Raw genomic sequence first — 12439 nt, 5'->3', positions numbered from 1 at the left:
ATTGACCATAAATCTTACCCATGCAAACACTTGAAGGTAGGGATTCTTTTGCTGAAGTTTGGCAAACAGGTGAATAACTCCCTCAGTGTGATGGCTTATTAATTCGCACATCCAGGATATTATGGAGCACCTACTATGCACTGAGTGCTGGCGACACAGCAGAGGCTTATGTGCCTTCTTCCCTCGCAGTGTTTGCAGGCACCCCCTTTTTCTTCAGGTGACCTTGATCCTATTCCCTCCTCTCACTTGGCTTTAGAAACATCTAGATTCTCTTTGAGTCTCAAATGTAAAGACAGAGTAAAACTTGATGTCTGGAAAGCAGAAGTTAAAAGGGCAGGTCTCTCCTAGGTTATGACTTCATGTGGCTGGATTAAGTCCACAGCTTCATTTCAGATTCAAGTATAAGGCCTTTGTCTATGTCCAAGACTCCTGATAACCTCCAATTCCGACACTGGACACAGGAGTGGGGGTGTTTTCAGGCAAGTAAATGGTAGGAAACCACCTAACTCTGCATTTCTCTCCCCAAACTTGTCTCCATCAGAGAGACCAAGTGGGAATGGCATGGACATCGGAGGGCTTTGTCATCAGGCTCTGGCCTCCCCTCAACCCGCCTCACCTCCTGCACCTTCAGCATGCCTCCCCACCTCAGCAGACCACACTCCCCATTGGTGGACAAACCCCACCGGCTCCTGTCCCCTCCCTCCTCTGCTTTCCTCAGGCTGGAGCACCTTTCTCTCTGTACTCATCCTCCAAGGCTCAGCTCACACCCACCTCCTCCCTGGGGCTGCCCTCTCAGATGTCTCCACAGCACTGACCATCCTGACACCGTGATGCTCACACAGTTGTTAGCACGGTTTGTTGTGTGTGTCATTCTCTCTCACACAATAGACTATGAGCCACGGAAATCACAGTGCTGTGTCCAATTTACCCCCAACCTTCCCAGCGCCCCACACAGGAGCTGCTGTATAAGATCCAGTACTTTCCTTCTGCTAAAATCCTGATCCCCGATTTCCTACCTTGAGATCACCCTCCTTCTCCTTTCCTCCATGTGCACACACAGGATGTGATCACAAGGACGAGAGCTTTGGGGGTGCCATCTCTTCCATGCAAGAACAACTGCTCCCTCTCAAGAGCTAAATGAGGAGAGAGGTGGGTTTTCCTTGCAATTTAAGTATCTGATCAGAACAATCATGGAAATCAGGAGCAGCCCATGAAGTTGTAGGCTTGTGACCCCAAAGAAATAAGACTCTGTCTAGAAAACACCATGCTGCCAGGTTACTGCCAGCTTGGACTGCAACATGGGCTCAGGCTGGCACCACAGACAGCAACTGTAGCTCTCTTGGTCCATCAAGATGAGCTGAGTTTTGGCTATTTTCAGAATGGATAACTAACAAGGACGTATTGCACAACACATGGAATTGTACCCAATGTTATGTGCCAGCCTTGATAGTGGGGAGGAGAGGGGGAGAATGGGTCCTTGTATCTGAATGACTGAGTCCCTTCCCTGATCACCTGAAACTACCTCATTATTGTTCATCAGCTATACCCCCAATACAAAATAAAAAGCTTAAAACTTAAAATAAAAAAGATCTTACAGTGAGAAAAAAAAGATGAGCAGAGTCTTGCTGCAGTAACACACAACCTCAGGATTTTAGTGACTTAGCAGGACAGAGGTTTAGTTTTCACCCTTCATATCCATTGCAGGTTTTCAGGGGTCTCTGTTCCAGATTGTCATCCTTAGAGGCCCTGGCTCCACCCTCTGGGACGTCACCAGTTCTCACAGCTGGGGAAGAACACAGCAGAGAATCTCACACCAGCAGGTCACTGGTCCAACCCAGAAGTGACATGTGTCCCATCTGTCCACAGCCTGCTGCCCTGTGTAATCCTACAAATGCCCAGAGGAGGACGACCAGACATGCTGCAGAGCATTTGGTGCAATGGTGTTTTGCGGTAGACTCAGGAAACAACTCTAGCATCTGTCTGACAGGTCTCTCATTCCATCATGTCCTGGAAAGTCAGGTTCACATACAATCCTTCTCTAACTCTCTCCCCACTTGTAGCCCTTCTGAGAGGCAAGGTGATGCCCTGGAAGGAGCCCTAGACTGGGAGTGAGGGGTCCAGGTTTGATTCTTGCCCTTGTTCCCCTTCTGCTCTATGACCTTCGTTGAGTTTCTCCTCGTGTGAAATGGAATTATTCAGTGTGGTTTCTTAGACTCTGTACCATCCCTGAAATATTCCCTCAACTTTCTAGCAACTTCCAACCCAGGTAAATATCATGTCAGTTTCATCAGCTGGTGAATCTAGTTTGAACCATTTCATTCTGATTTTAAGCTTCAGACATGATTTTATTTTTTTTTTTTTGTTTATTTTTTTAATTTAATTTTATTTAACTTTACAATATTATATTGGTTTTGCCATATATCAAAATGAATCCGCCACAGGTATACATGTGTTCCCCATCCTGAACCCTCCTCCCTCCTCCCTCCCCATACCATCCCTCTGGGTCGTCCCAGTGTACCAGCCCCAAGCATCCAGTATCATGCATCGAACCTGGACTGGCGACTCGTTTCATATATGATATTATACATATTTCAATGCCATTCTCCCAAATCATCCCACCCTCTCCCTCTCCCACAGAGTCCAAAAGACTGTTCTGTACACCAGTGTCTCTTTTGCTGTCTCGTACACAGGGTTATTGTTACCATCTTTCTAAATTCCATATATATGCGTTAGTATACTGTATTTATGTTTTTCCTTCTGGCTTACTTCACTCTGTATAATAGGCTCCAGTTTCATCCACCTCATTAGAACTGATTCAAATGTATTCTTTTTAATGGCTGAGTAATACTCCATTGTGTATACGTACCACAGCTTTCTTATCCATTCATCTGCTGATGGACATCTAGGTTGCTTCCATGTCCTGGCTATTATAAACAGTGCTGCGATGAACATTGAGGTACACATGTCTCTTTCCCTTCTGGTTTCCTCAGTGTGTATGCCCAGCAGTGGGATTGCTGGATCATAAGGCAGTTCTATTTCCAGTTTTTTAAGGAATCTCCACACTGTTATCCATAGTGGCTGTACTGGTTTGCATTCCCACCAACAGTGTAAGAGGGTTCCCTTTTCTCCACACCCTCTCCAGCATTTATTGCTTGTAGACTTTTGGATCGCAGCCATTCTGACTGGCGTGAAATGGTATCTCATAGTGGTTTGGATTTGCATTTCTCTGATAATGAGTGATGTTGAGCACCTTTTCATGTGTTTGTTAGCCATCTGTATGTTTTCTTTGGAGATATGTCTATTTAGTCCTTTGGCTCATTTTTTGATTGGGTCATTTATTTTTCTGGATTTGAGCTGTAGGAGTTGCTTATATATTTTTGAGATTAGTTGTTTGTCAGTTGCTTCATTTGCTATTATTTTCTCCCATTCTGAACAGACATGATTTTAAAAGGAAGTTGAGGAGCACAAGAAGAAGCTCCTGTTAGAATGACCCAGAAGATCCCGCATCTGGATTCCCACATCATTCCACACTGTAACAGCAGAGCCGATGAATGTGGGCTTTGGAGTCAGACCGCCAAGCCAAAGTCTGAGACCTGCCACTTGCTAATGGCTTTCTCAGTCTCAGCCTCCTTACCTGTAGGGATAAGAATAGTATTTCCTTGTAGGGGGATTTTGAGGATTCAGTGAAAGGCGTTAGCACGGACGTTTGCACAGGGTAAGTATTCAGCAAGTGAAGTGGATATTGTAGTATCACTTTGTTCCCTTCTCCAAGGAGGTATTCTGGTTTCTGTATGATTAAAAAGATTTCATGAGAATAGTCAACATGCTAGATGGATTTTCCTTGCCTCCTACCTGTTGTCCAGTGACATTAGGGCAGGCAGGTGGCTGGAGCAGCTGCCAGGTGAGGTGATCTGAGGCTTGGGAGAGCAGGGGGAGGGAGTGCTGAGTTCATTACCAGCAGACACACTGTGCTGGGGTGGGCCAGGATCGAGGCCCCGAGCTCCCGAGGCTCAGCCTCCTGGGCCCCTGCCACGTAGGCATGTCTCCTGCTCCCTGCCTTCCGGGACTCGTATTCCCTGCCCAATTTAAAGTTCAGACTCTGCAATGACATAAGTTTGCAGACTTGGCACAATGTGGCTTCAGAGACTCCAGGTTCCCTGTGCTGCCCCAGGAGGGCCTGGCTGGGTGAGGTGGGCACAGGAGAGACACTGGACAGGAATCTGAAGACTGGGTCTCACTGCAGCCCTGCTCCTTGGACCTGAATCTTGTGGGCTATGAAGTGGGGTGTCCCCTGGCAGGAGTTTTGTGGGAACCTGTGCTCATGAAAGGTTGTTGTTATAGTTCAGCCGCTAAGTTGTGTCTGACTCTTTTTGTGAGTTTTGTGACCCTGTGGACTGTAGCGCACCAGGCTACTCTGTCCATGGGTTTTCCTACACAGAAATACTGGAGTTGCCATTCCCTTCTCCAGGGGATCTTCCACCCAAGAATCGAAACTGTATCTCCTGCACTGGCAGGCAGGTTCTTGACCACTGAGCCACCAGGGAAGGTTAAGGAAAGGGAATTGCTGTACAGGGTGAGGCCCTGGGGCCCTGTGACGGATGTGAAGTCAGTGATTGCGCTGGGTGTGTGAGTTTCTGCAGGTCCCCTTTCATGTTCCCCTTCCCGTGCCTTTCTCTTTCCTTCACAAGAAACGATGACAACTTGACAGAGCTTAGGACTAAAAACAGCCTTAAATAATGCGGCAGCAATTGCACATTTTCTGAATAAACTGTGATATTTCTCTGGAAATATCTTTTTGTCAAGAACACAGGTCGAAATAAAACATTGGAAGACTGTCACCGCTTGTTTTCTAACTGCTGAGGAACGGGACCATCTTGCCACTCCGTGGAAGCCCACAGACAAGCTCCCCCCATTCCTCCTGCCACCTCCAGCCTACTCTTGTCTTCCTTATCTCTCAGGGCGTCTCTCAGGGTGATACGATATACACCCAGAAAACCCAGAAGCTCAAGCATCAATGCATAGTCTCCTCCTTTCTCAGCCATCTGTGCCTTCAGCCCGATGTCCCCAGGACATGAGCTCCAGGCTGTCTTCCTGACCGCCCACATGGCTCAGGCCCCATCCCCGCTTCCTCACTTCCTGTCCTCGGGCGTGGGTGCTTCTCCTCTGTGCTCTATCTGGAGCCACATGATCTTCCATTTCTCACAAATAATACTATCTTTTAAGTTCTAACTCATGTTCATTTTAGAAGTATTGAACAAGGTTGGAAAGAATAATTAAGAAGGCAATATTAATCTGTAAATCCATCACCTTTAGGAAACAATTGTAAGTTAATATTTTGTCCTAATTTTCCAGGAATTTCTTTATACATACTTATCCATATATCCTTAAGAAAATATCATTAAAAAATTGAGATTATATTGAGTACAAAGCTACTTGTTCTACCTTTTTTATGTTCATTACAGTGCGAGCATTTTCCATCATCAATTATTCTTCAAAAAATAAGATTTACAATGGCTGGGTCACAGTCCATCATTGGGCTCCACCAGAATTTACTTACACATTCTGCCCCAGTTAGACATTATGAGTCTTAGAATTTTTTGTTACCAAAAATACCTCTGTGATTAATGACATATAGATAGATAAATAGACAAATCTTTGTACCTGTAACAATTTTCTCTGAGTAATTCTTAAAACTAGAGGTGTTGGGTCAAAGAATGTGAAGTTTTCATGTCTCTTAACTGATACCCAAACTTACTTGGCAGGAAGTTCATACAAATTTATTCACACCCTCCCCAGCTGTGTATGATATTACCTGCTTCACCGCACTATAGTTAGCGATATATGTTAGAAAAGTTCTTTGCCAGTTTCATGGGTGAAGTATGGTGTCTAATCAGTGACCCTGCTAAAAGGAAGTGTGATTGTAAACTCCCGTCCCCACAGCATAAAGTCCAAACTCCTGTCATGGCATCAAAGGCCTAGCAGAACATCTCTGCAGAAGCTTCCCCTGGGCTTGGTCAGCTGTGGGCTGCGGGCTGCGCTGCTCTCCTCTGTGCCTCTGTTCTGACCAGCAGAGGAAGCAGGAAGACAGAGTGGAGGGTACCTGAGGGCTCAGACAAGCACTGTGCTTACCTACCGGGCGCAGGAGAGCTGGCCTGCTGCTCGGTGGCCGAGCTCTCCCATCACACAAGATGGTACCACTGAGGCCAGAGGGGGCAGGGAATGGAGATGCTGTCAAGCCTGAGTCTGTTTCCTCTGTGTGTTCAAACCTAGGAAGAGGCTGAGCTCCAGGAAGAGGTGGAAATGGCAGGGTCTTAGTAGGTGGGTTGAAGACGGGTGAAGCAAAGTCTCCCCAAGGCCACATGAAGCCTGGACGCTCGGCAGGGAGGCAGTGGAGTGGCTGCTGCTAAAGCGACAGAGGAAGCCAGACCCTCCGCTGCTCCGGTGACCAGCGTCCCAGGGCCTGGGCTGGGCTGGAAATTGTGGAGGCTGGGCCACGGCACTGCCTCTGCTGTGAGCTCCCTAGGTGCTAGACTGTGCCTGTCATCTGTGAACTTCATCTCAGCTCTGCTCAGATTTGGGGAGGACCCCAGGCTCTGCCCTACATTGATGTATTTTCTGTTTATTTGAGAAACCGGTGTGGGCTTGGGGTTGGGCAGGGCCAGACCTTGGGACAGAGTGAAATCTGGTATTACTGGCTCTTAGAGCAACACTGAAATAAAGCAGGAGGAGCACAGTGAGAGGTGCAGAGTGGGGAGGCTTCCTGGAGGAGGTGTCATTCAAGATGGGCCTTGAGGTGGGGGAGGGGTAAATCAGGAGTTGGGGATTAACAGATTTACAGTACTCTATGTAAAATAGGAAAACAACAAGGACCCCATGTGTAGCATAGGGAATTTCATTTTAAAAATATAAAGATGGGCCTCGAGGATCAGGCAGTCCTTTTACACATGGAGCTGTGTGCTGGGTGGGGGCTGCCTTGTGGGAAGAACCAAGAAGGGCACAGAGACGGGCATTACTGGGCGCAACTTCTGCCGGGTTAGTGTGTGCAGCTGACAGGAGGGAATCTGTGGGGCACAGGGCGGGGAAGGGGATTGGTCATGACCAGCAGGGCCAGGCTACAGGGGTCTGGAATGCCCCCAGTGAAGCCCTTTCATTTCATCCTGAGAGCTCTGGGAGCCATTCAGGGGTTTCAGCCAAGAGAATCATGATCAAATAGACCTTTCCAAAATAACCCTTTGGATGACCCTTGGAGGATACATTGAGAGGAACAAGACTGAAATTTTGAGGACAGCAGGGAGGCTGATGGGAAGACGCGGGGACTAAAGCTGAGAGCTGGCCCAGGGCTTTTGCTTGGGGAAGGAACAAAGGCGGAATTGTGAGCTCGGATCTGTGGCAGGAATAGTGGGAGGTGGTGCTGCCTTTCTGGGTTGAAGATTCCAGACCCCCAACCCTGTGCCCTATCCATCCTCTCTGTAGGGGAAGGCAGACCTGAGCTGCTAACCTGCAGGAGCCCTGGCCTCCCTCACCTGGAGGTCTGTATCCTGCCCCACACCTTCCTGGCAGCCTCCTTCACCTCCTTGTTCCTCAGGCTGTAGATGACGGGGTTCAGCATGGGTGTGACCACAGCATAGAGGACCGTGAAGACCTCGTCAGAGATACGGGCCTCCTTGCTCTTGGGTTTCATGTACATGAAGATGACGGTGCCATAGAAAAGCATCACCACGGCCAGGTGTGCTGAGCAAGTAGAGAAGGCTTTGCGGCGCCCGGCGGCTGAGGGTACCCTCAGGGTGGTGGCCAGGATAAGCGTGTAGGACAGGCAGATGAAGGCCAGGGGCACGGGCAGCAGCAAGATGGCACCCACCAGCAGGAAGAACTCACTGATGGACGTGTCACCACAGGCCAGCTTCAGGACTGCCAGGATCTCGCAGATGAAGTGACTGACCACACGGTGGCCGCAGAAGGGCAGCCTCATGGCGATGACTGTCTCAGTCACTGACATGAAGAGACAGAAGACCCAGGCGGCTCCCGCCAGCAACCAGCAGAGCTGGTGGCTCATCAGCACGGGGTACCTAAGGGGCCGGCAGATGGCCAGGTAGCGATCATAGGCCATGATGGTGAGCAGCAGACACTCTGTGGAGCCTGTAGACAGACCCAGACACATCTGGAGTGCACAGCCAAGAAAGGAGATGGTCTTCTGGGCTGACAGGAGGTGGACAAGCATCAGGGGCACAAAAGTGGACGTGTAGCAGATGTCCAGGATGGAGAGGTTGCCCAGGAAGAAGTACATGGGTGTGTGCAGGCGGGCATCCAGCACACTGACCGCCACGATGCCTGTGTTCCCCAGCAGGGTCACCAGATACATGGCTGAGCACAGAGGGAAGAGCAGGTGCTCCAGGGCAGGGTAACCTGAAAATCCTTTCAGGAAGAACTCAGACACCTCTGTGCTGTTGACTGGCTCCATATCACAGAGCTCTGGAGGGACGCACGGCTAGGAGGCAGGGAAAGAGGGTGCAGGGTTCAGGGGTGAAGCGTATTGCTAGGGCTTTTCGATCCCTGACACACTTTCTCTCTGAAACTCTGGGCAGTCCCCATACTTCTTCCAATCTTCAATAGATCCACGTGAAAAATAAGGAATGAGGTGGGTCAGAATTTCTCTAAGAGAGTGTTAATGGAAATGTGGGCAATCTGAAAAAGCAATTTGAAACAACGTTGGATTAATCAAAAGCAAAGAATTTACTGTGGAACTTCTCAGAGTCGTTAACACACCACTGTGATTGGTGACTTTCTGAAAGTGATGCAGAGAGTAGGTAGTTCCCAAACTTATTTGACCATAGATCCTCCTTTTACAGAGCACCCGTTAACCTCCTGCAAATAAGTATTCTAGCAGCACAGTTTTGGGAACAATGGGCTGGATGGAAGGTCCTCAAATCTTAGAATCACCTGTAAGGTTACATGAGAATCACCTGGAAAGTTTGTGAAAGCACAGTTTCTATCTTATTCAGTCTGAGTGATGCTGTTCTGTTGGTCAGGGGACCACACTTTGAGAATCACTGGGCTAGATGGTCTCTGAGGGTCCTCCTGGCTTTCAGGAAGCCTTGAATTGTATCATACTGTTCCCACGGATGAAGATGCCTGTCTCATTTATCTCCCAGCCCGCAAAACTCTGATTTACCTCTGCAGTCAGCTCTGGTCTCCATGCATGAAGCACACGTGCTTTGTATTGGAGGGGCTCCTGGCCTCTGAGCCTATTAGGGGCTCGTCCACCTGTGAGCCCATAAATCCTGCTCATCATCAGCTACTGTGGATTGACCTTCAGAATTCATCCTCACCATATTCATTGGAAGGACTGATGCTGAAACTGAAGCACCAATACTTCGACCACCTGATGGAAAGAGCTGACTCATTAGAAAAGATCCTCATTCTGGGAAAGATTGAAGGAGGGAGGAGAAGGGGAAGACAGAGGATGAGATGGTTGGATGGCACCACTGACTCAAGAGACACGAATTTGAGCAAGCTCTGGGATTTGATGATGGACACGGAAGCCTGGCATTCTGCAGTTCATGGGGTCACAAAGAGTTGGACACGACTGAGCAACTGAACTGACTACTGATGTGTTTTTGAGTGAAAGTTTGATGGACCTTTCAGCCTGCTTCCTATTTTCTCTTAACCTGAGCCAGGGCTCCTTGGGCTTCATGAACTCCTAGGCATCAAATTGCAATAAGCTCTGAGAGATTAATCCATTGGAGCTCCCACTGTACAGGTAGGGAAACTGAGGCTGCACAATGGGTTCCTGGCAAGATGAGTCTAGAATCCTGTTCTCCTAACAGCAAGACAGCTGCACTGAGCTCATAGCAGATGTTTGCTTCTGTTAAACCCCAAATATTGGTTGTTCTTTCATCACCCTAGATGGACATCTTTCTCCTAAGTGTCTCCCCCTACTCCCAATCTTCTCACCAGCTAAGGAGCAGGACTTAAACTTTCCCTCGTGTTTCGGGCTCTTGGAACCCGTGGGACACACTGTCTAAGCCTGGTCTGGGCTGGGCACCAGTCCTCTCAATGCCACCCTTGCTGGAGACAGTTTCCTTCTGTTAGTCCTACCATGTTTATTGCTTTCAGAATCGAGAAGGGATTGAGTTCCTGACACACCCCAGACAGGGTGCTAGGCATTAGTGGAAGGAATGAGAACACATGTGCTTCCAGGCCAGGAAGCCTCAACCATTCCCTGATAATAATCCTCTCCAGTTCCTAGCTGAGCCTCATCCTGCTTTTCTTGGCATGCCTCTAGTGACGGGAAGGTTACTCCCTTAGACACACTTTTCTTTTTGCTGTCAGGCCACTGGGTGCATCACGAAATCCTTCCTGATGTGGACTCTCTCTGGGTCTCCCTGGGCCTCCACCACCAAGTCAAGCCCATGCTGGGGCCGTTGTGTACTATGCCATCACATGCACAGACGCGGGGTCCTGAGCTTTGCGTGCTGCCTCAGGGGCGGAGGGGCCTTATGCAGGAAAGAGAGCACTGGCCTTGCCCTGGGATGTCAGATAGAAGGCCGCTCAGCCTTCTGTCCTGGACTGTCGGCCAAGAAGATCTGGGAGGAGGGAGGTGGATGCAGGCTGTGGGACTCTGCTTCCCTGATCTGGGCCAGGGAGCTTGGTTTGCAGAGCCCACAGTGTCTTTCAGCGTATCTTCTAGCCAAATGCTATGTGAAAACCAGTTCAAGTGCCACTTCCCCTGGGAAGCCTCCCTTTATCCTCTCCCAGCCCAACTGAACCCTCTGTCCTGTATGTATCACGGCCGAGTGTGTGCACCTGGAGGATGGTGCTCACCTTTCTCACTGGCTTCCAGCCTGTTGCTTAGCCCCACCAGCATGCAGGGAGCTCTCCCACTCCCCTCCTCACCCAGATTCTGAAGGCCAAGCTGAAGCCCCTAGGCTGGCCACAGCCAACTTTTTCCTGTCCCATTGTCACTTCCTGAGGCTAAGACACATTTCAAGTGAGCAGCTGGCTGCTCAATCTGAGTGGTTCCTAGCCTGGATGACACCTGTCTGAACTGGGAGGGGGCTTGCAGATCAGCAAGACCACCCCTTGTTAGGTATTGGAGAAATGAAACTCAAAGAAGGAAGGGGCTTGCCCAGTGCTGCACAGTGAGTTAGAGGGGAAACCAAGACTGCAGGAGTTCCCTGGGGCTCCTGATCCCAGCCCTTTCCTCTGCCCCATGTCACCATTTTTTTACTTACCTTCAGCCTCTTCCAGATCCATGTGCCTTGTTTCCTGGAAGATGTTTCTGAGACCAAGAACCTTCACTGGCTGTAATCAGGAGAAAACAGGTCCAAGAAGCAGATCTGAGCCTCCTCTATCCAGGGAACCTCAGTGGTCAGGACCCGGAGTTTCACATTACTGGAGCTTTCCAAACTAAGAAGACTCACCTAGGCTGTCGTAGAGTTTAGTGAAGTGTTTTCAATGTGATACAGTGAAGTGGAGCTCTTAGAATTTGGGGGAAGTAGACCAAGCACTTAGAATGCAGCACATTCTCTGCAACGTGTCAGGTTTGGTAGAACTAGGAGATTCTGGTGGGCTCAAGGCTGAGCAGGGTGCCCAGTGGTTCACTGTCAGCAGCCAGGTACTGCCCGCCCAAGCAGCTCCCAGCCCCATGCTGGATGACAGTCTCCTGGGGAGCAGGGACTTTTCAAAACTCCCTGCACCAAGGGAATGCACCATTCCCAAGGCAATTTAGAGGCAGAAGGGGAAATTCACCCAGCTTAGAAACTTTGGGGTACTTCAGGGATGATGTCCCAAAGACCCAATTACACAGAGTCTACTTAGAGATCTTAATTGGTGTACAAAAGTTGGAGGAGGTGACTCAGGGCCAGGAATCCACCCTCACAGGTCAGTCCTCAGTGTGGGCCATGAACGTTTACAGGATCAATAAATGAATGGATGGATGGATGCAGAATTAAGTCAATGTATAGGCCACTCTTGGTGAATACATTTAAAGACATTGGAGTGACTGAATGAACAATTGATAGGCAGTTTCACCTTTAAGGGAAACTCTGTCCCCATTAACAGCCACACTCCATTTCCACTCAAGTCTCTTCTGGCCCTCAGTTCAGTCAGTTGCTCAGTCGTGTCTGACTCTTTGCAAGACCATGAATCGCAGCACAACAGGCCTCCCTGTCCATTAACAACTCCTGGAGTTCACTCAAACTCATGTCCATTCATTGGTGATGCCATCCAACCATCTCATCCTCTGTCTTCCCCTTCTCCTCCTGCCTCCAACCTTTCCCAGCATCAGCATCTTTCCCAGTGAGTCAGTTCTTCGCATCAGGTGGCTAAAATATTGGAGCTTCAGGTTCAGCATCAGTCCTTCCAATGAATATCAGGATTGATTGCCTTTAGGATTGATTGGTTTGATCTCCTTGCTGTCCAAGGGACTCTCAAGAGTCTT

The 12439-nt window shown here is 49.0% G+C and overlaps 1 protein-coding gene across 1 annotated transcript; it reads right to left on the bottom strand.

The window, feature by feature from the left end:
• Nucleotides 1-7519: 7519 nt before the first annotated feature.
• LOC104993000 (olfactory receptor 13J1-like) lies at nucleotides 7520-8458 on the bottom strand. The gene has a single exon (XM_010846062.1). It carries the CDS (start codon nucleotides 8456-8458, stop codon nucleotides 7520-7522), a length of 939 nt encoding a protein of 312 aa, XP_010844364.1.
• Between the last annotated feature and the right edge of the window lie 3981 nt (nucleotides 8459-12439).

Source organism: Bison bison, unplaced genomic scaffold (genome assembly GCF_000754665.1).
Source record: "Bison bison bison isolate TAMUID 2011002044 unplaced genomic scaffold, Bison_UMD1.0 scf7180017864230, whole genome shotgun sequence".
NCBI classification, from domain to species: domain Eukaryota; kingdom Metazoa; phylum Chordata; class Mammalia; order Artiodactyla; family Bovidae; genus Bison; species Bison bison.
The sequence above is the reverse complement of the archived record's forward strand: the minus strand, read 5'-3'. Positions and strand labels throughout refer to the sequence as shown.